The 24,434-nt window shown below is 37.0% G+C and overlaps 1 protein-coding gene across 1 annotated transcript in view; it reads right to left on the bottom strand.

Annotated features, from left to right (window-relative positions):
• LOC148945236 (A-type potassium channel modulatory protein DPP6-like) overlaps positions 1–24,434 on the bottom strand; it is a 420,942-nt gene that overhangs the window by 733 nt on the left and 395,775 nt on the right. Inside the window, exon 11 of the mRNA XM_089098982.1 lies at positions 13,168–13,397. Coding sequence (XP_088955108.1) covers positions 13,168–13,397 — 230 coding nt within the window. The remainder of the gene's footprint in view (positions 1–13,167; positions 13,398–24,434) is intronic.

The raw sequence follows: 24,434 nt of genomic DNA, 5'->3' as shown, positions 1-24,434 counted from the left end.
ACGTTTTCAATGATTTTTACCTATATTAATTAAAATTTTTACGCATTATTTTATATTTTCATACCATTTTAAGTTCAATTGAAAAGGCATTGTGGCCTAAAAAAAATTTCTACCAAATTGCATTCAGGCAATATATTGGGAATTGCTTGGGTGATCTAATTGAAACTTTGAGTGTTGGGAGAGGGAGGAATTTATATTTTTAATTATAGGACATATAAGATTTGGTGGATTAGATCTTCTGGGTTGTTCGCTAGGCCAAGAGTGTCTGAGTTTCACAAGGGTATAATCTGGAAACGGCACGGCTACCATAGTAAATAAAAAAAACGCTATGTGCACTCGAGTTTTCGAAATATCTGTAGTGTCTCGGGAATGGAGGAACTTTCAGCAGAGCGGCCAAGTGGATCTCAAATTTGACTTAGGAAAGGAAAAAGGGTAAATCAAAACATACGATCTGTATCTAAGTCATTAAGCTAGTATATTTGCAATATCTCAGCAAAAGCTTGGGGAAGAAGTTGAAACTTCAGTGTGCTTTTGGAGAAGGTGAAGGAGGAAGGGATGAAGGTGGAAAAAGGGGCAAGGGGAACCCAAATCTTTTGTTGGGCGAAGAGGAAGGGGTTAAGCAATTTTATTTCTAGTTCATAAAAACATTTTTGCACTATAAGCCCCTATGGGAATTAATCAATTCACAGTTAAGTAGCAACGTATCTGTAATATCTTGAGAACAGCTCAAGAATTAATTAATTTTATTAATTAAAAGGGATTTCCATTTACTTTTCTTGATTTACGGAAAACCTATGTACAAAGATAGGTATTTAAATTTTGATTCTTGCCTCCATCTGTCGATAACAAGGGGGGTTGTAATTTTATTAGTGGTTAGGTCCTTTAATACTTATTCCCAGGACTTTCTGGAGTAGGCCGTGTTATGCTGAGGGGATATTTTATTATGTAATAATTATCCAATTAAGTTCATTGATAATATAATTGAAAATAGACGGGCCAAACATAGTAGTAGGGTTATTGAGGTTTCTCAGTCTTTAGATTTAGTTGTATCAAAAAGCTTCATTTCATTACCATATGTACCTGGTTTGGGGAAGAAACTTTCACGGGTTTTACGTAAATTTGGTATTGATACATGTTTCCAATCGCTGAGGCCAATGGGTAGTTTTTTTAGTTCTGGTAAGGATTTAACTCGGGGAAATTTAGTAAGTGGGGTGTATAAAATTCCGTGTTCTTGTGGGAAGTTCTATATTGGTAGGACTCACCAACAATTTGTTGAAAGGTTTATTGAACACCGTAATTCAATAGAAAAACCCTACAATTAAGCAAGCCTCCAGAAACTTTCGTTTCAGCTTTAGCAGAGCATATTTGGCTTCAACCAGATCATTTTGTAAAATTTGATGAAGCCTTGGCTATTTCTAATGATAAGGGTTACACCCAATGGGCGAGGGAAGCCATAGAAATTAAAAAACATATGTTTGCTAACCTTTCCATAAATAGGGATACGGGTAATTTAAATATTGACCCAATTTATGATAACCTTCTAAAGAGTGAATCAATTGTCAATAAGGGAGTAAAGATTTTAAATAATCACCAGGGGACTATTTTACCTGTTAGACCAAAACGATTTGCTTCAGTAATAGCTAACAAAAGGATTATTTCGCAACTGAATAATTAAAGTAATTTACAGTTTTTTTATTTTTCCTCCTTTAATCTGGGGTCCTCACTTGATTAAATCTATTTTTGAATCTTTTCCCTACGTGGTTTTTTTTGCGCCGTTTGTACATTTTTTTTTTTTTTTTTTTTTTGTGGGGGGTTTTATTTTTTTTTTTTTTTTTTTTGTTTTTTTTTTTTTTGTGTGTGTCTTTCGTGCTGAAGACGCCTTGTTTGCATACAGGCGAAATATCCGCGTTGTTTTGTTTCTGTTGTTTTTCTTTTCTCTCCACTGGCCACAGTCTCGTTTGTTTGTTTTTTTTTTTTTTTGTTTTTTTTTTTAGAGATTTTTATCTTTGTTGATTTTTTGATGGAATTTTTCTTAAGGAGCACAGGAAAGGCAATGGGAGACCATGGAATCAAATGGGGAGGAAAAAGTCTCCTGGATTTAGATTATGCTGATGATTTAAGCATCCTAGATGAAAATGTGAGCAAAATGAATAAAGTTTTAGAGTTTTGTGAGTTCAGGGTGCTAGAATAGGTTTGAAAATTAATGTTTAAAAGACTAAGTCACTAAGGCTAGGAATAAGTGAAGATGAAAAGATGACGTTGGGTAATGAAAAGATTGCTAAATTGGGCAGCTTCACTTACCTTAGTAGTATTATTAGTAAAGAGGGTGGAAGCAGTTAAGACGTTAAAAGTAGAATAGGCAGGGCTCAGGGTGTTTTTTCGCAGTTAAAAAAAAGGCTAGAAAAATAGCAAGATTAGTCTTTAAACCAAGACTTGGATATTGGATGGTACAGTGATGACAGTTATTAAGTATGGTTCTAAGATATGTACACTCCGAAAAGCGGATGAAGATTTGCTAGATATTTTCCTGAGAAATTGCTTAAGAGTCTGGGTACCCGGCTGACTGACCGTATTTCAAACAATAGGCTATACGAAAAATGTGGTTCAATACCGCTCTCTAGGGCTATAATGAAAGAAAGGTTGATGTGGCACGTTGTGCGGATGAAGAATGACAGATTCCCGAAGATTGTTCTTTTCGGCCAACAGTCTAGGGCTAAACGGAAAGCAGGTCGTTCTCGTCTGGGGTGGGAGGACGTCATAAAGAAATATTTAAAGGAAATGGGAAATTCGTGTGTGGGTGTAAAAAGGGATGCTTTGAATAGATTGGGGTGGAGGAGGAGCGTGCGTAGCTGTGTTGGCCTCAGGCGGCTTGGTGCTGCAATGAGTTGTTAGTAGTAGTAGTAGTAGTACTCGTCGAGCAATATCCTTGCTTGAAAATTTTATTAGGATGGAGGCAGTTGTTACATTTTCCGCTTGAGCAGCAGGCACACGGAACTGATTAGCCTTTAAGATGTCCATTTATTTTAAATCTTGTAACCCCATCATTTGTGTTATCACTTCATAAGACTATCCATCAATTCGACAGTGGGGTTTGGAAAATCAAAGTGTCAAGTAATATATCCTGTTCAAGCTGAACCATCCTATGTTCTATTCATAAATTTTTATTTTCAAGCAAATTCACTGCATATGAAGACTTTGTACTGTTATGTCAATTTTATCCAAATTGGATTATATTCAAGGGAAATGGAATTATAAAGCTCGCTTAAAATATGTTTCATGATAATTTCTGGAGCTCGGCGGTCTTTCAGTGTGTATGATACGACACGAGAAATGTCCTTCATTAATTTGGACTTCTGTTGATTAGTTCCTACTGAGCGTCATTAAATATTTCCCTTAATGTCCATGTTGCTGCAATAGTCAGAATTGATGGCCCTAGGATATATTTTACCTTAGTTTTGCTGGGTAGTGTGTTTCACTAAGAATTTTTATAATTTTAGGAGATAAACGATGGTCTTCAAAACCTTCATCTACATCTTTGTGCAAGCCTTTTTATTGCGGTCATTCCAGTTGAAGATATGTGCTTTAGCTATATTAAATAAATAAAAATAAAAAATTTTTAATTTAAAGTAAGGAATGACGTTAAAACTTAAAACGAACAGAAATTATTCCGTATATGAAAGGGGATGTCCCCTCCTCAACGCCTCGCTCTTTACGCTAAAGATTTCATTGTTTAACAAAAATAAGAGTTGTGAGAAAGTAAAAACTTTAGCGTAAAGAGCGAGGCGTTGAGGAGGGGACGGCCCCTTTCATATACGGCATAATTTCTGTTCGTTTTAAGTTTTAACGTCGTTCCTTACTTTCAGTTAAAAAAAACTTTTTTTTATTAAATTTTTGAACGTTTTTGAATTAATGCAGGTTTTGATTTTGGCTCACCGTACATGAATAATTAAAAAAAAATTGAATATTAATTTTACTTTTATTTGGTTAAATGGCTTTCTCGAAACCTGTTTAATTTTATTTATGAACGTTTTTATTAGTAATAAATATACATAACTTACAAATTAACTTACGTAACGAACCTCTATATTCTTATATTTTTATTACGTATATTAGAGGGTTCGCCCTCTAGTCAATACCTTGCTCTTTAAGCTAAAGTTCGAATTTTGTTCCAATTCTTTAAAAATGAACCGTTAATCACAAATGCCCTTAATTAGAATAAATAGATCTTATGAAAGTACTAAATAATCTTTGGCTTAAAGAGCAAGGTATTGACTTGGGAGTGAACCCAATCATATACGTAATGTTTTCTGTCTTTTTAAGTTTTGAAGTTGATCCTTACTTTCAGTTAAAAAACTTGTTTTTTCACATATAATTTCTGATCTTTATTTAAATAATTCTGGGAAATACAGCGCCCCCTTCATAGCAATGTCCCTTCTCCCATAAAAACTTCCTTCATGGTAAGATCCTCCCACATAACCACTATCTTGGTTTACTTCTGCCCTTTTCCCACAAGCCGAGGCGTTACTCACCAAAATGTTTGGGGAGGGGGGAGGAGAGGGAAACATATTTTACCGATTGGCTGGTAATTTTTAAAGGCCGATTTGGGTAATATTGCTATTAAGATTACTTAATTTTTTACCGACTGAGGCCGGTCTTCTTCCTCTGACTTTGTCATTTATTTCCGTCAGTCCATTTACCTATTAAAAAAAGTAAGCGAGCAAAATTGCAAACACTTCACGCTACTATTTTGTCGACTCAACTTTCATTTTTACCGATTGGTTTTAAAACAGTTGAGGGGAAGTCTCCTAAAATGTGCACGCTCCTTGTTCACATCATTTTCACAAGGCCCTCTTAATGCTGACTGTGAATTTCCACTTGATATCCCAAGCTGTTCCCAGCATATTGCACATATATCATTTTGATAAGTTGACAACAAATACTGATTTTGAATTATCTTGCTATCAAACTGTCCATAGATTTTTAATCCAATAAGAGCTTACAGTGCAAACACATTTGGTGATAAGAAACACACGTTTTCATCCCCTTCCTCTCCCCCCAAATATAGAATTTGAAGTCCCCTTGCTCTATCTTTCCCACATCGTTTCCGCAGTAGTATTTGTAAGTTTTAACAACATCTCCCATTGGCTTTCCCAAGATATAGCAGATATGCTATTTCCAATACCTGGATGCTTATAGTGTCTTTTGATTTAACTCTACCCCTTCCCCTTAGTCAAAATTTAAGGCATATTTTCTCAGTACTCCCTGAAAGTTTCAACTTGATACCCAAGCTGTTCTCTTTTACTTGTCTCGATTTACAGAAAACCTATGCACAATGATAGGTATTTAAATTTTGATTCTTGTCTCCCTCTGTCGATGACATGGGGGGTTGTAATTTTACTAGTGGATAGAGCCTTTAATATTTATTCCTAGGACTTTCTGGATTCGGCCTTGTCACACTTAGGGGATATTTTATTTCGTAATAGTTATCCAATTAATTTCATTGATAAAATAATTGAAAATAGACGGGCCAAACATAGCAGTAGGGTTATTGAGGTTTCTCAGTCTTTAGATTTAGTTGTATCAAAAAGCTTCATTTCAATACCATATGTACCTGGTTTGGGGGAGAAACATTCACGGGTTTTACGTAAATTTGGTATTGATACATGTTTCCAATCGCTGAGGCCAATGAGTAGTTTTTTTAGTTCTGGTAAGGATTTAACTCGGGGAAATTTAGTAAGTGGGGTGTATAAAATTACGTGTTCTTGTGGGAAGTTCTATATTGGTAGGACTCACCAACAATTTGTTGAAAGGTTTATTGAACACCGTAATTCAATAGAAAAAACCCTACAATTAAGCAAGCCTCCAGAAACTTTTGTTTCAGCTTTAGCAGAGCATATTTGGCTTCAACCAGATCATTTTGTAAACTTTGATGAAGCCTTGGCTATTTCTAATGATAAGGGGTACACCCAATGGGCCAGGGAAGCCATAGAAATTAAAAAACATATGTTTGCTAACCTTTCCATAAATAGGGACACGGGTAATTTAAATATTGACCCAATTTATGATAACCTTCTAAAGAGTGAATCAATTGTCAATAAGGGAGTAAAGATTTTAAATAATCACCAGGGGACTATTTTACCTGTTAGACCAAAACGATTTGCTTCAGTAATAGCTAACAAAAGGATTATTTCGCAACTGAATAATTAAAGTAATTTAAATTTTTTTTTTTTTTCCTCAGTTACTCTGGTGGCCACACTGGATTAAATATATTTTAGCAATTTTGCCCGACGTGGTTCTTTTTGCACAGATTTTACATGTTTGTTTTTTTTTTTTTTTTGGGGGGGGGTTTGTTGGTTTTTTGTTTTTTGTTGTTTTTTTTTTTTGTGTGTTTCGTGCTGTAGACGCCTTGTTTGTATACAGGCGAAATATCCGCGTTGTTTTGTTTCTGTTGTTTTTCTTTTCTCTCCACTGGCCACAGTCTCGTTTGTTTGTTTTTTTTTAGAGATTTTTCTCTTTGTTGATTTTTTGTCATGGCTGGCCGGTTCGGCTTAAGATCTTTCATAAAGTCCATCAAAATAACCCATATGAATTTGGGATAGAACACAGTCCTGCTTAACTCCTAATTTAATACAAAACCAGCTGCTAACCTCATTTCCTACCTTAACCGCAGCGGTTTTATTCTCGTACATAGCACTAATCACTATAATGTATTTGTCTGGTATACCATAAAAGGATAAAACCTTTACCAAAGCTCTTCTATAAACAGAAGCGAACGCTTGCTTATAATCTATAAAACTGAGGACCAAAGGTGTTTGAAAAGTCTGGCACTTCTCAATTATTAGCCTAAGAGTGAAAATTTGGTCGACACATCCTCTGCCTTTTCTAAAACCGCACTGTACTTCTCTTAAAACTTCGTCTACGGCATCTCTCAGTCTAAAAAGTATCATATTACTAAGTAATTTACTACCTACAGAGACCTGACTAAGGCCTCGATAATTACCACACTCACTTTTATCACCTTTCTTATAAAGTGGCTTAATTAAAGTTTTCATAAAATCGTTAGGTACTTCCCCTTTTTCAAAAATCATATTCATAACCGCCAGTAACTTATTTCTACAATGAGCCCCTTCCTAAGTTTATATGACGATGCTTTCTATAAACACCTTATATGCCCCCAGGGCATAACTTATAAATCTTACCCTGAGGGCTAGGGGGACTTGTTATACTCAAAGACATAATTTCCAGATATTTCAAATACATTGAACAAATGGCTATCTCAAAATTTTGATTGGAAGTCTTTGGGGAAATTATGGGCGTGGGGGGCATTTGCCCTCTGATCGCTTTCGACTAATAAGAAAGGCACTAGTCCTTTGAATTTCCAATCAAAAGAGCCCTTTTTGAAGTTTCTACAACAAAAATTTCTATAAGAACCTTATATGCCCCCAGGGCACAGCTTACAACCTTTGTCCGGACAGGGGTGGGGGGGGGTTGCCATCTTTAAAGAGCTAGTTTCCAAGACTTTCAACTACGTTGAACAAAATTGCTATCTAAAAATTTTGATTGGATGTGTTTGGGAAAAAGGTGAGCGTGAGAGGGGGGTTAGTTGCCATCCAATCACTTTCGCCTATTAAAAAGGGCACTAGCCCTTTGAATTTGCGATAGAATTCGCCCTTTTTCAAGTTTCTACGACAAAGCTTTCAATAAAAACCTTATATACCCCCAGGGCATAACTTATATACCTTGCCCTGAAGACTGTGGTGGTAGTGTCCTGCTCAGATATATAATTTCTAGAACTTGCAACTGCGTTGAACAAAATGGCTATCTCAAAATTTTGATTGGTTGTGTCTGGGAAACGGTGGCCTTGGAAGGGTTGTTAGTTGCCTTCCAATCACTATCGACTATTAAAAAGGGCGCAAGCCCTTTGAATTTCCAATCGAATGAGCCCTTTTTGAAGTTTCTATGACAAAGCTTTTTATAAGAACCTTGTACTCCCCCAGGGCATAACTTACAACCTTTGCCCTGAGGGCTGTGGGGAAGTGTTCTCCTCAAAAACATAATTTCTACCTGGAAATCAACTACATTGAACAAAATGGCTATCTCAAAACTTTGATTGAATGTGTTTGGGGAAATGCTGGGTGTAGAAGGATGTTATTTGTCTTCCAATGACTTTCGACTATTAAAAAGGGCACTAGTCATTCCGATTTCCAATTGAATGAGCCCTTTTCGAAGCTTCAATGACAACTCCTTCGATAGGAAGTGCCCTGGTCTAGAAGAAAACAACAAAACAACGCATTGTGCTAACATCGTTCTTTACTTAGGCAGCGTTAATGCGCTGCCTATGATATTGCTATTTGGTTATTACTATGTCAATGCATTTTTTTTCTTATTTTTTTTGTGTGTTTTTTTTTTCAGCTGTTTCAGGATGATTAATTTCCTCTTTTCGTTCTCGTGGGTTCATTACAATAATATCTGCTATACATTACATTATCATATGTTTACTATCCTTTGGGTGGTATTTTGAAAATAGTTTTAAGCAAGATTTTCTTTTCTTTTTTTAGCCTACCTTGTGACTTAGGTAACTCCAAGAAAAACCTTCTTCTCAGGATTTTTTATTTCAAGAAAGATGACTTTGCGAGTTTGAAAATAATCCTTTTGGTGTATTTGTTAGATAAAAATTCTGTAGGTCAGTCTAATCAGTACAACTAATGTAAACCGTGTTTTCAATAGTAACTATGTTTCAAATTTGGGGGAAAAGGAGGTCACGAAAGGAAATTATTCTCTTACTACACTTCAACTCAACATGACGGGTCTCTCCTTGTCGATATATCGGTTAAAACAAATTGTTTCGGATGGACAACTTGATGTTGGTGGCTTGTGTAAGACATTTTTGGCTTTTGGTAATGATATGCCGGATATCCATCATATAAAAGATGGAACAAATTAAACGATGCAGGACGGCTGAAGGTAGTCTTATAACTTACCTTCTAATTTTATAATGTAGTCTTGCATATATCTTGTAATTTACTTTATTGTGTACGGGATGATTTATCAAGAATTTATTAAGGTATTTTTGAGTTGCAGTTTATAGAATTCTCCTACTGGTGCTGCTCCGTTGTTTCTTCGGAATCTGGAAAGAATACTTGATAAGACAGTTCGTGGTAACAAACTGTTTAGTAAAGACCGATGCGGCTAGTACCCAAAACTCTAGGAAACAGGGTCTTGATAATAATAGACAGCCTAAATCAAAAGATTTGAATTGGGATGATTATTCAAAATGTTAAAAATGCCTTCTAGTAAGCCTTCTTATAATATCCTTGTTTTTTTGTTGTTTTTTTTATGATGACAGCATACTTGACACTCTTGGGAGATGTGAATCAGAGCTTCGGGATCCAGCTAATTGGTTTGAGTCAGTAATTCTATGGTTCAATGCTAATTATCTTTCCCTAAGTTTGTCTAAGTTAAATTTTTGTATCTTTTTTCGCGCGTTTTTGAAGTTTATCCTCAATTATCATCAGTTCACCAGTCAAATGGGATCATTCATAGAGCTAAATATCGGTATATTGGCTTTCCTTTTAGATTCTTATCGATGAAAACATGGCTTTCAAACATCAAATGTATTTGATTAAAATGAAGATATTCAGGAGTCTCTGTATTTTCAGGAAGCCTAAACAAACTTTTCCTGGATCAATTTTGAAAGTACTTTTTCGCTGCTTAATCCAATCTTATGTTTCTTACTGTCCAATTGTATGGATGCACCTTTCCCTTTTCTTTTGAAACCGCTTTCTAAGGTTTATTGCAAAACTAGAAACCTCCTACAAGAAACTAATTGTTCAAGAGTTATCCCTTTACTTGGTCTTCATCATTCACTATATATCATTCAATATATCATTCACTGTATATATCACTGAGAATATCACTGTATATTCTCCCGTGTGCAGGTTTTACTTTTTCGCAGCTTCTTGGTGACCTCTCCCGGCCCCTAAGTGTTCCACCGCCTGTTACCTCTGATCAGAACAATCATAATCTTTTTAATAAAAAAAATCATATTCAAATTCCTTTTACTCCTTCTGTAAAGTAAGATTACAATCTGTAAAGGCAGGTGGTATTGTGTGGAACAAAGCCTGAATCAGCTCGAAGGTGTCACTTTTTTAGGCTGTTCAAAAAAAAATGTACAAACAATTTTTGGCTTCTCAGAATTTGTTTTTTATTTCCTTTTTTGTGCAAAATTCATTGGGGTCTATTCAATTTATTTGATTTATTTAATCTATCCAATCTATTTGTTTTTCGTGTTCTATAAGTTTTTTTCTTTGTTTTTGCTCTTCTTTCTGTGAGTCACTGAGTGAATTTTTTTCTGAGCAAGTGATTTGTTTGTCTTCCATCTTCTTTATAGGCCAAAGAAAAGTTTGGGGAAGAGAATAGTGTACTATTATTAGTCATGAATAAATATTTTCTTATCTTAAAAAATGTATGGAGTATTTATTTTTCAGCTCCGGAGTCACTCAAAATATCAAAAATATGACCAAAAACTATCTTAAATCAAATATCTAGTAGTTCTGAAAGTTCTGCTATTACTTAAAATCTCTGATCCATATTTTTATGTAATCTGGACTATCAGTTTTGAAAGCTTTCTTATTTAGAATTCAACATCTGTTCCGTAATATATCACTTTATCAACGAAATCAAGGCAAAGAATTTCTCATAGAAATCTACCATACCGTGAAAGACGGAGAAAGAGGGCTTTAAATTTGGAAATCTGCATCCAATTTTCTTTTAAACCCTATTCAGAGGTTTTTCCCTTAAGGTGATAATATTGATCTTACTCGTTAGTATGACGGCTTGAAATCTTCTGTAAATTTTAAGGTTCTCTGTTTCCAAGAACAAAAGATTATTTAATACGAAGAGTAATTATACATTTCCATTAAGACATTTTCATAGCTCCCTATTGATCCAGGTCAAACCAGACAAGGTAAGAGAGGAACACAAAGATAATATCTTATAAAACGTGCTTAGTTGGATTTATTTATGTGATAAAAAAAAAAAACTACTTATCTTTACCCAATATGACTTGTGAAGACAATAAAGAGCAGGAAGATTAAAAAAAAAAACATCAAAAATAACTAATATTCTAAATGCTTTGAAATGTTAAACTTAGCAATTAGACTTGGAAACCAAATATTAATGGGCTTTACCCATCAACCATTTCATGCTTTCCAGTGCCTCCCTAATCACAGAAGATAAAATTAATTTAACAAGTATTTAAAACTTATCCGCGACTCCAATCCACAGGCTTAGTCTTAATTCATTTTTTTTTAATTCACTTGTACGTTGTCCAAGTCAATTGGTTCGAACACTCAACTTGCAATCGGAATGTTTACTGGGGCTAGGTTCGAGCCCCGAAGTCACTAATTATTTGGTTAGGAAAAGGGGGTAAGTAAAACAAAAAAAATGTTTCAATAAGAAATGACCTGTGACATCTCTATTAGTCTTACTTGTAAAATGTTTATTCAAAAATAAATTATGAGAGCTTTGAAAAACAGCGTGAAATCCGTAAAAATGGCCTTGGATTGAAACAAAAAGTACAATATTGGAATTGCCATGACAAAAACCCGTCTTCAAGAGACTTGTCATCAGTGTTTTCATGGATCACACTGATGTGTCCTCTTTTTTCCCTCCACTGACAGCTTAGCAATGGAAAATCAGAGAGGGACACAATTCCCCTACTCTAATTTTTCAAACTAAGCAAGAATTACCCGCCTCCTCATTTATCATCAGCCCAATTCACTGCCTAAGCATGCCATCCTTCCTGTCTGAATAAATTCTCCATAGCGGCATCGCCATCATCAAAAAGCACTTGTTCTTTTGGTCTCTGTGTAATATACCTTCTAATCCCTTAGAAAACCCCCATTAGACTTTTCTAAGGGCCTAAAGAATAAAAATACGCCCTCCTACAGCATACAAGAAGAAAACAGGCAAATGAAAAATTTGTGATTTTTTCAAACATTTTTTAAAAATAAATTTTTATTTGACCTGATGGCAACCCTTATATGCCGTGAAAGACGATGCATACCTTAAATTGTGGTTTCTTTCACCGTTATATTACAAAAACTGAAAAATAATAATCTAACTTCCATTAAAAAACAATGACTCATCATCAAAGACCTACGCTGGTGACAGTCAATTTTTATTTGGTGTCTTGCAAAGACATCAATCTTTGTTACTATCTTTTGTCTTTTAACTTCCATTTCGTCCGAGGTATAGAAAATTTATAGCTAACTAACATTTTTAAAACGTTAGTTAGCAGTTTTTCCGGCCTTTTATAAACAACATCATAATAATGATAACAAATATACTGGTATTGGTGGAGGAACCATGGGCACAAGAACCTTAATAAGGTCTATTTAATCATGCAGACAGAACAATTCGTGCATGAACCTTATTTCCGCAACATGTGGCATGTCCACCATTTGTAAAATATGTACGGTATTGAAAATAAGGCTTAAGGTTTACACCCTTCTACAAAAATTAATCTATGAAGCCCTGTTTTATACGGACTATTTGCACAATTCAGGGTCGATATCCCTGGAACTGCAATTGTCACTACTTCCAGGGGCAACTTTTTTTTTTAACTTTCAACTGTTCTGATTAAAATAGGCACCTTGATTTTTTATTTGATGCTATAAGAGGATGCGAAGGGTGCCTAGGACAAACAGAGCACCGAATGTGCATAAACAAACCGTGTGAATGGGTACAGCCCTGAAAAATATTTTTATTTCAAATCAATTTATAACATATTGTTTTTTGTACTTCTTATAGTTTTACATGTCTGAAAAAAAACAAAAAAACTTCGCAACCGTATAAATACTTAAAGCAGGAGAAAGAAAAAGCTTAATTTTAAAGAAATTTATTTAAATGCAATTATATAATGGAAGATAGTAGACAGGGCGCTATAGTCAAACTATTGACTATAATAAAGGATTTTGAAATATTTCATCGAATTCATTTTAACACATAACTAGCATATTACAACCTTATTTTGTGTTACTTTGAAGCGTTGACAACAGTAACGTCAACCATTGTCTGTGCCAAGTTCGGTTAGAACAGCCTGTGCCTCGTCTCGATAAGTAGTAAGTAAGCTCGAAAGCAATTATTAGCTTGGAACATACTTACATTACATGATTGGTCTCGTCCCAAGAGACAATTTCAATCACGTCAAACATTCCAGACGTAAGCGCTGCTAAGCGATTTCTTGTAACTGTGATAATGCAGACGTGAGTAAATCTCCCTTCTGACCCTTCATTGAGAGGAAGGAGAACAAGTAAGTGTGAACCGTCACGACTGAACATTGGAGAATTTTTTAAGTTTACCCAGCCACCATTCAGTGCTCGCTCAGTGTGAATCTGTAACAAGAAGATCGATTAATAAAAAAAGAACAGTCATTAAGTCAAATAGGTCTAAGATATCTTTTCCTGGCCTGGTTGATTGTATGGAATACCCTCCCTCCCCCTTGAAAACGGTGTATAAGGTAATATTTTTGGCTTGGGGGTTTCCACGGTCTCCCCCCCCCCTAGATCCATGCCTGTATGAAGAGAAGTTGAGTTCAACGTTTTGCTTTCAAATTAAATTTTATACTAGATGCATCTAAGCCTAAAACAGCATGGCGATACAGAACTGATAAGTTTCAGCTAGAATATTAGAGTTACGGAATAGGTAATGAAAAAACTGTTACAGAGCCAACACACGAGGCCTCATTTTGTAGCATAATTGTAGAAACCTATTTCCTAGGAATAAATTAGCTAGTATACGGAAGCTCTCTAACGTAAATCCTCAAGTAGCGATGCGAAGGACCAAAAATTCATAAGACTGTTCTTAGATGAATAAATCTAAATTATAGCCTATAGCCTAATGTTGTTGCGCACAGGAGGGATATCTAAAAGTAATCTTTAGTTTAGAAAAAAAACAAGCCAGGGATACAAATAATATAAATTCCAAAGCCAAAGTAACTGGTTACTGTAATTCTCGATATTGGCTCCGTTCAAACAAAGCCATAATAGTGTCGTTTTATTCCATATTTATAGAGATACATAAATATTTTGTTTGTGACGAACGCTAAATACAACCCTAAAAAAATTAACCTGCCTAAGCAAGAAACAAGAGGAAACGACCGTAGGTCTAAAAATGTCTCTAATGCATCATGTGAAGTAGGAATGGACTAAAACCAAGGTTCAATGTTCGGGAATCAGAAACTGAAATGCTGCAACTAGATTTTCAGGAAATAATTCCGGCAAGTCATTCTCAAAATCTCGAATTCCGGTTGTTTTCTTAGTTTATAAAATTTTAATTATAATAATTTTGTTATGATCTTCGAATACTTTCGAAATTTAGCATAGAACTAAACTTAATAATCTAGCTAATGATATCATCACAGGCGAAGGAGAGGAATAGGTTTTCCAGAAAACTGTCATCAGAATATCTACCTGAGATCCAAATCAAACTGGACGGAAAATAGGAACTTATTTCTAGGCTATACCTTGTGGAGATCAGGGCTCAATCAGGACCAGAATGGTGGTCAGGTCTGGACCTTTCTGGCTTGAGGTATAAGTGTGTATGCAATATTATCCTTCTGCAAGAGGCGGGGGGGGGGGTCCAAAATCGATGAAACTTTCGTACAACAGGGGTCTTAATCAAAATAGGTGGGAATAAGAGCAAACATTCCATTTTTACAATTCTGGGGTCTTACACTAGCTCCAAATGTGTGAGGAAGGGGGAAGGGGGGGGATTAAATCCGGGTAGTCCGAACATTTATAAGACAGATTAGCTGGAGTTTAAAACACTTGGTGGAAAATAAGGGCTTTTCCAATTTGTATTTCTTCGGGTGTGAACACGAGCCAATCTCTGCAGCAGTTCCCTACATTTTTTTTCTCCGGTACTTCTTTCCAGAATACTGTCATCAGAATATCTACCAGAAGGGGCATTAGATCCAAATCAAACTGGACGGGAAACAAGACCTTATTTCTAGGCCAAAACTTCTTCCCACCAAACTTGGGGAGAAGAAGAGCAAACGTTCTGCTTTTACAATTCTGGTGACAAAAACCAGCTAAACCTCTGTGGGGAATGGGGAGGGGATAAATATGTATAGTCAGATCATTTATAAGACAAACTTGTTAGAGTTTCACAAATTTGATGGCAAATAAGGGCTAACTTCCAAGTTCTATTATTTCGGGTCTGAACCCAAACCGAACTCTGCAGCAAAAGGGGAGTAGTGGTGAACCTTTACATCCACCCTCAAGATCATCTATTCTATGGCATACAGCCACAAGACCGTAAACACTTTATATAGCATTCCACCCTCAAAACCAGATATTATTCCTTTCAGGAATTTGAAATACTCAGAGAATTCTCTCAATTGACAGATTACAGACTATTGACAGATTGCGTCAGTGTCACGAAATCTTAACCCTTTCGTCTATGAATTCCTAATTGCTATTATTTTCAAATATCTGTATGAGTGTGATTGACGAGGTGAATCCATTAAGAGCTAAATGAATAAATTTTTTATTTGGATTGAATGAAACCGTAAAGTGTTGAAATTTTAATCACTTACTAACTAAGGCTAAATCTGAGGGAATGACGACTCCCTAAGAGACTTCTTATGTATTTTTTTTTGTAGGAATCTCTTGACAATAATTATTTAAATTCTCGAAGAGAGTGAAATCTGATCGGTGCAGACTGCCAGCCAATACCTTTTGAAAAGATAACATAGTATTGGAAATATGCATAAAGTTGAAATTAGTAAACTCGTATACATTTTAGGCAATGAAACGACACCCCTTGGGCATCAATATCCTACCCACCAAGGACCCCAACCTCCAAGGGCCCCCAATAAATCCTCCCCCAACTTTTTAGCCTGTCTCCAATTTTGTATACTTTTTTTGAAGTTTAATTTTTGTTTGAACTTTTTTTTAACTTTTATTTTTAAAAAAAATTTAAACGTAGAAATTTTTTTCAACTTCTTTTTTGCATGTCTTAAAATGGCATGAAATATACTTAAACAAAAAAATCACATTTAATATTTTGGAAATACGAAATGAGAATGATATATATGTTAGTGGTGATTTTTACTATTAGAAAAATAATATTTGTAGTAATTTTTTCTTTTGTTTGACTTGGATCATTTTGGACAGGAAATTTGTTTTCCTCATGTTTTAAAATGGGATAAAATATACTTAGAACAAAAAAAATTCACTTGTGATATCTTCGAAATATAAAATAAAGATGATACAGATATGTTAGTCGTGATTTTTCATATGAGCAAAATAATGTTTGTAGTAACCCTTTTCTTTTTTTTCTTATACGGCTGCCCCCAGTGCTACTCTATGGTTGGTCATCGAAACTATCCAGTTTATTGTATATTTTCAAATAGATTTTTTTGTAAATTGGAAGGATAAATTTGCATCATGTTTTTAAAAGAAAAGTGAAGATGAAACATGCAAACACCCACTCAGACAGAAAAGATTAAAAAGAAATTTAGAGAATATTCTGGGCTTTCGGAAAATATTGGTAAGGTCTTAGTAAAGTTGACTTCAAAAACCGACAAAAAAACACCTGAATTTGCACAAATCAGAAACAGAAACATGTTAACACCCACTCAGACACACAGGCATAGTGAGATAAAGGGAGAGAGACAAAGAGAGAGAGAGAGACAGAGAGAGAGAGAGAGAGAGAGAGAGAAAGAGAGAGTGAGAGAGACAAAAATACCTGCAATCACATAGAGTCAGAAACGGAAACATGCAAACACCCGCTCAGACACACAGGCATAGTGAGAAAGAGAGACAAAAACACCCCCAATCACACAGAGTCAGACACGGAAAGATGCAAACACCCACTCAGACATACATGCAGAGTGTGTGAGAGAGAGAGAGAGAGAGAGAGAGAGAGAGAGAGAGAGAGAGAGAGAGAGAGAGAGAGAGAGAGAGAGAGAGAGAGAGAGAGAGAGAGAGAGAGAGAGAGAGAGAGAGAGAGAGAGAGAGAGAGAGAGAGAGAGAGAGAGAGAGAGAGAGAGAGAGAGAGAGAGAGAGAGAGAGAGAGACAGAGAGAGAGACAGAGAGAGAGAGAGAGAGAGAGAGAGAGAGAGAGAGAGAGAGAGAGAGAGAGAAAGAGAGAGAGAGAGACAAAACACTTAGAATCCCACTGAATAAGACACAGAGACATGCAAACACCTGCTCAAAAACATAAAGGCATAGAGAGTGAGATAGACAAAACACTTGCAAACACATAGATTCATATATACAAACAGACAGAGACAAGCACTGGGACAAGCAAACACCCGCTCAGACACAGAGGCACAGAGAGTGATAGAGACAAAAACACATACAAACACATAGATCCAGACATGCAAACCGGCAGAAACCGACACTGGGACAATTAAACACCCCCCCTCCCCAAACACATATGCTAAGAGAGTGAGAGAGACAAAAACGCATTAAAACTTATATATTCAGACATGCAAACCGACAAAGACATGCACTGGGACAAGCCACACAGCTGAGCCAGACAGCACCACGGGCAAAGAAAGTGAGAGAGACAAATTACAAACAGACACACGGATTCAGATTTATAAACAAACAAAGACAGACACTGGGACAAGCAAACACCCGCCAGATCACAGAGACACATAAAGCAGGAGAGACAAAAACAGATAGAAACACAAGGATTCAGACATACAAACCGACAAAAAAAGACGCTGTGAAATTCTAAAACCCGCCCAAACACACAGGCAGAGAGAGTGAGAAAGACAAAAAACACACACTGACACAAATTCAGACATACAAACAGACAAAGACAGACACTGAGACAAGCAAACACCCAGCCAGACACACATGCAAAGAGAATGAGATTGATAAAAACACATACAAATAAATATATTCAGACATACAAACAGACAAAGACAGGCACGGCGTCAGGCAAACTCGTCAGTCACAAAGGAACAGAGAGCGAGAGAGACAAAAACATATTCAAACAAATAGATTCAGGCATATACACAGACAAAAACAGACACTGAGACAAGCAAATACCCACGCAGACACACAGGCAAAGAGAGTGAGAGAGATAAAAACGCATCCAAACATACAGATTAAGGCATGCAAACCGACAAAGACAGGCACTTGAACAAGAAAACAGCCGCCCAGACTGACAGGCAAAGAGAGTGAGAGAGACAAAAATACATAAAAAAACACACAGATTCAGACATACAAACAGACAAAGACAGATACTGTGGAAAAGCAAATACCCGCCCATCCACACAGGAACAGACAGTGAGATAGACAAAAACACATACAAACACACAGATTCAGACATACAAACAGACTAAGACAGACACTGGATCCAGCAAACAGCCGCCCAGAAACACAGGCACAGAGAGTGAGAGAGACATACAAACACACATATTCAGACATACAAACAGACAAAGACAGACACTGGGACAGGCAAAAACCCGCCCAGACGCACAAGCTTTTAGAGTGAGAGAGAAAACACGCAAACAAAGACACAGATTCAGACATACAAACAGACAAAGACAGACACTGGGACAAGCAAACATCCAGTGTAGACACACAGGCACAGAGAGTGAGAGAGACGAAAACACATACATACACACCAATTCTGACATATAGGCAGACAAAGACAGACACTGGGACAAGCAAACACCCGCCCAAACACACAGGCACGAAGAGATTGAGAGAGACAAAAACACATACAAACACACACATTTAGACATGCAAACAGAGAAAGAAAGACCCTGGGACAAGCAAACACCCACGCAGACACACGGGCACAGAGAGTGAGAGAGAGACAAAAAACCCATACAAACACACAGATTCAGACATGCAAACATACAAAGACAGACACTGGGACAAGCCAACACCTGTTCGGACACAAAGGCACACTGAGAGAGACAAGAAACAGCCAGTCAATTTCTACCTGAACCCGGGTACCTGAAGCCAACCTAAACTCCCCATTTTTGTTTTTCAAATAACTTTATTCAAGTTAGTTGTGTTTGTATGTGTTTTTGCCTCTTTCACTCTCTGTGCCTCTATTTTTGGACGGGTATTTGCTTGTCCCAGTGTCCGAGTATGTCTGTTTGTATGTCTGAATATGTGGGTTTTTATGTCTTTTTGTCTCTCTCCCTCTTTATGCCTGTGTGTCTGGGCGGTTGTTTGCTTGTCCCAGTGTTTTTCTTTGTCATTTTATATATCTGAACCTGTGTGTTTGTATATGTTTTTGTCTCTCTTACTATCCGTGCCTGTATGTCTGGGCTGGTGTTTACTTTATGTGTTTTTGTCTCTCTTACTCTCTTTACCTGTGTGTTCGGGCAGGTGTTTCTTGGTCCCAGTGTCCGTCTTTGTCGATTTGCATGTCTGAATCTATGTGTTTGTATGTGTTTTTGCCTCTCTCACTCTCTTTGCCTGTGTGTCTGAGTGGATGTTTGATTTTCCCAGTGTCTGTCTTTGTCTTTTTATATGTCTGAATCTCTGCGTTTGTATGCGTTTTTGTCTCTCTCACTCTCTTTGCCTGTGTGTGTGGGCGGGTGTTTGATTGTCTCAGTGTGTGTCTTTGTCGGTTTGTAAGTATGAATCTATGTGTTTGTATGTGTTTTTGTCTCTCTCTGTCTCTCTTTCCCTCTCTCTCTCTCTGTGCAGGTGTGTCTGGGCAGGTATTTGCTTGTATCAGTGTCTGTCTTTGTCTGTTTGTAGGTCTGAATCTGTTTGCTTGTATATTTTTTTTTGTCTCTCTCTTTCTCTGTGTGATTGGGCGGGTATTTGCTTGTCCAAATATCTGTCTTTATCTTTTTGTATATCTGAACCCTTGTGTTTTTATGTGTTTTTTTCTCTCTCACTCTCTTTGCCTCTGTGACTGGGCAGGTATTTGCATGTCCCAGAGCATGTCTTTGTTGGTTTGCATGTCTAAATCTACGTGTTTTTATGCGTTTTTGTCTCTCTCGCTCTCTAAGCCTAATGTGTCTGGGTGGCTGTTTGCTTTTCCCAGTGTCTGTCTTTGTTGGTTTGCATGTCTGAATCTATGTGTTTGTTTGTTTTTTTTGTCTCTCTCACTCTCTGTGCCTGTGTGTCTGGGCGGGTGTTTGCTTTTCCCAGTTTCTGTGTTTGCCTGTTTGTATATCTGAATCCGTGTGTTTGTATGTGTTTTTGTCTCTATCATTACCTTTGCCTGTGTGGCTGGGCAGGTCTTTGCTTGTCCCAGTGCCTGTCTTTGTCTGTTTGTATGTCTTAATATATGTGTTTTATGTGTTTTATTTGTTTTTGCCTCTCTCAATTTCTAATCTCGTGTTTCTGGGAGGGTGTATGCTTGCCCAAGTGTCTGTTTTTATCGGTTTGTAAGACTGAATCTGTATTTTTGCATGCGTTTCTGTCTCTCTCAGTCTCTGTGCCTCTGTTTCTGGTCAAGTTTTTGCTTGTCCAAGTGCCTCTCTTGGTCTGTTTGTATGTATGAATCTATGTGTTTGTATATATTTGTGTCTCTCTAACTCTCTAAGCATGTGTTTCTGGGCGGATCTGACTCTGTGTGATTTTAGGTGTTCTTGTCTCTCTTTCTCACTATGTATGTGTGTCTGAGCGGGTGTTTGCATGTTTCCGTGTCTGACTCTGTGTGATTGTAGGTGTTTTTATCTCTCTCTCTCTTTCTCTCTCCCCCTCTATCTCTTTCTCTCTCTCTCTTTCTGTAACTATGCATGTTTTTATGAGTGGATGTTTGCATGCCGCCGTGTCTGATTTTGTGTGATTGCAGGGGTTTTGTCTCTCTCTCTCTCTCACTATGCCTGTTTGTCTCAGCGGGTGTTTGCATATTTCTTTTTGTGACTCTGTGTGATTGTAGTTTTTAGTCTCTCTCTCTCTCTCTCTCTCTCTCTCTCTCTCTCTCTCTCTCTCTCTCTCTCTCTCTCTCTTTCACTATGCCTATGTGTGTTCGAGCGGGTGTTTGCATGTCTCCTTGTCTGATTCTGTGTAATTTTAGTTTGTTTTTTTTCTCTCTCTTTCTCTCACTCTCTCTCACTATACCTGTGTTTGTGTGAGCGGGTTTTTGCATCTCTCCGTGTCTTATTCTGTATGATTGTAGGTGTTTTGTCTCTTTCTCTCTCTCTCTCTCTCTCTCTCCCTCTCTCTCTCTCACTCTCTCCCTCTCGCTCTCTCTCTCTCTCTCTCTCACTATGCATATGTGTTTGAGCGAATTTTTGCAGGTTTCCTTGTCTGACTCTATGTGATTGTAGTTTTTAGTCTCTCTCTCTCTCTCTCTCTCTCTCTCTCTCTCTCTCTCTCTCTCTCTCTCTCTCTCTTTCACTATGCCTGTGTGTGTTTGAGCGGGTGTTTGCATGTCTCCTTGTCGGATTCTGTGTAATTTAAGTTTTTTTTTCTCTCTCTCTCTCTCACTCTCTCTCACTATACCTGTGTCTGTGTGAGCGGGTTTTTGCATCTCTCCGTGTCTTATTCTGTGTGATTGTAGGTAGTTTTGTCTCTCTCTCTCTCTCTCTCTCTCTCTCTCTCTCTCTCTCTCTCTCTCTCTGTCTCTCTCTCTCACTCTCTCTCTCTCACTATGCATATGTGTTTGAGCGAATTTTTACATGTTCCCTTGTCTGACTCTGTGTGATTGTAGGTGTTTCTGTCTCTCTTTCTCACACTTTTGTGTCTGAACGGGTGTTAGCATGTTTCTGTTTGTGACTATGTGTGACTGTAGGTGTTTTCGTCTCTCTTTCTTACTATGTCTGTGTGTCTGAGAGGGTGTTTGCATGTTCCCGATTCTGACTCTGTGTGATTGTAGGTGTTTTTGTCTCTCTTTCTCACTATGCCTGTGTGTCTGAGCGGGTGTTTGCATGTTTCCGTTTCTGACTCTATGTGATTATAGGTATTTTTTTCTCTCTTTCTCACTATGTTTTTGTGTCTGAGTGGGTGTTTGCATATTTCCGTTTCTGACTCTGTGTGATTGCAGATATTTTGTCTCTCTCTTTCTATCTCTCTCTCTCTTTCTCTCTCTCTCTCTCTATATCTCTCTCTTTCTCTCTCTCTTTCTCTCACACTATGCCTGTTTGTCTGAGTGGGTGTTTACATGTTTCCGTGTCTGACTCTGTGCCTTTACTAAGACTTTACCAACATTTTCCAAAAAACACAGAATATTCTAATTTTTTTTTTATCTTTTTGGTTGGTTGTTTCATTGGACTTCGTTAAATAGATCTCTGAACAGTCTATGCAAAATCAGTTTTATTGAAAGCCAACTTTACTGAGACCTTACTAACATCCTCTAAAAACCAAGAAGATACTCCAATTTCTTGTTAATCGTTTCGGTTAATTGTTTCAATGGACTTGGTCAAATATGCCTCTGAACAGTCTATGCAAAATCAGATTTATTGAAATCAACTTCATTATAACCTTACCAACATTGCGAAGTCTGTAATACCAAGTTTGACCAAGTCTGTAATAGGTCAATTGACAGAATACTAACGCGTAAAGTAGGTCAAATCCCTGAAAGGAACAATATCTGGTATTGAGGGTGGAATGTTATATAAATTGTGTATGGTCATGCGGCTGTATTGCATAGAATAGATAGTTTTGAGGGTGAATGTCACCACTACCAAGGGGTTCCTACCTTTTTTTTCTTTGGAGCTTGTACCAAATTAGGTTGTTAGATCGCAGAATAATTTGACGATAGGTAAAAGCTAGTGTGTTAATTGTCCCTTTTGAGGGGTTCAAGGCTTATTTGACAAATGCTTGGAGAGACCAATTCTATTAATTTGGATATCTGGGTATCTGTAAAGAGTAAGGCGCTAAGGAGGGGACAGCCTATTTCATATACGGAATAATTGCTCTTTATTTTAAGTTTTAATGACGCTCCTTACTTTCAGTTAAAAATATTTGTTTTTTATTTAATTTCTGAATGTTTTCCAACTAATGCAGGTTCTTTTTTGGCTCACCGGGCATGAAAAATAAAAATACAATTTGCACATTAGTTTTGGCAGATTTATTCTGGATATGAAGGGTCGCCCCCTCCTCAATACCTTGCACTTTACGCTAAATATGTTAGCACTTTAAGAAAAGCTTCCTATTCTAATTAAACAGCCACTGTGTTTCAAATTTAATAAGGAGTCAGGAGTAAAACTTTAGCGTAAAGAGTAAGTTATTGAGGAGGGAGTAACCCTTCCTCTGTGGCATAATTTCTGTATTTTTTTCAAATCATGCCGATAAATCTGGCTCACCCTCGATGAAATTTACTTTCCCCCTCAAGGAAAACTCCTACGTGGAAATTACATCCAACGTAAAGTGCAGCCCTTTCCGTCAAATCCCCTCCAGACTGTTCCTTCCTCGCTTAGAATCTCCCCCCTCTCTGTAAAATTGCTTGTGGACAATTCACCCTGAAAAATTCTCCTTAGCAATTTTTCATTGGAATAAAACTTTAAGCTCTAATTGGTTTCCCAATATCTCCAGATATGTACTCTTCCATGGAAATTATTTCCTAGAAAACAAAATGCATGGAAAAAAGCCTCGGATAATTCCCACGGAACATCTCCATACGACACATTTGGACAAGAGAATGTAAGACAATTAAAAAGAATTTCGTATAGTAATTCTGTCAACCCCCTCCCAGTGCAACATTTACCTTAGAATATTAACTCGTCAGAAATTTCCCTCCCCAAGGAAGATTCTCCCCTTAGATATCCACTCCAAACACAAACCCCCCTGAAAAAATGGCCGTATACTTCCCAATAACAAATACTATATGGGAACAATGGGGAAAATTCATAACTTACAGCCCTTCCCCCGGGGAGTGTGGGGGGTCATGTTACACCTAAAGACATAGTTGTTAGATTTTTTGACTATGCTTAACAAATTCTCAAAATTTGGATCCAATGACTTTGGGAAACAATGAGCATGGGAGGGGGCCTAGCTGCCCTCCAATTCTTTTGGTAACTTAAAAAGGACACTAGAACTTTTGATTCCCAGGGAAAGATCCTCCCACATAACCTTCTCTCCCCCCTACCAGATAAAACTCTTAGATTAAAACCGTCTATATACTTCCCAGTAACCAATACTATATGTAAACAATGGGCAAAGTTCAAAACTTGCAGCACTTCCTCCTTCGTCCTGGTTGAACTTCCTTGAAGTAATGATATTAGGGCTGTTTTAAAACATTTTTTTTAAAACCTTTCAGTTTTAAAGATTGAATTTTAATGTAAGTTTCTTTTATATTGTTTTTATTCTCTTCGTCTGTTTTGCTGAGGACGGCCCTTGGATATAGGGTCGAAATATTCATTTAAAGTTGCGTTCCACTGTCTTGTATAAAAATTTCCCTGTTGTTCTACTTATTTGTTTATGATGGAAAGGCAGTGTGGTCTTCGTCGCTATTTAATTCTTTTTATGTATCTATTGGTATAAAACTTC

This window comes from Artemia sp. Qi Xiang Cuo, chromosome 13 (assembly GCF_049724085.1).
Source record: "Artemia sp. Qi Xiang Cuo chromosome 13, ASM4972408v1, whole genome shotgun sequence".
Taxonomy (NCBI): domain Eukaryota; kingdom Metazoa; phylum Arthropoda; class Branchiopoda; order Anostraca; family Artemiidae; genus Artemia; species Artemia sp. Qi Xiang Cuo.
This window is presented reverse-complemented; position numbering and strand designations above follow the sequence as displayed.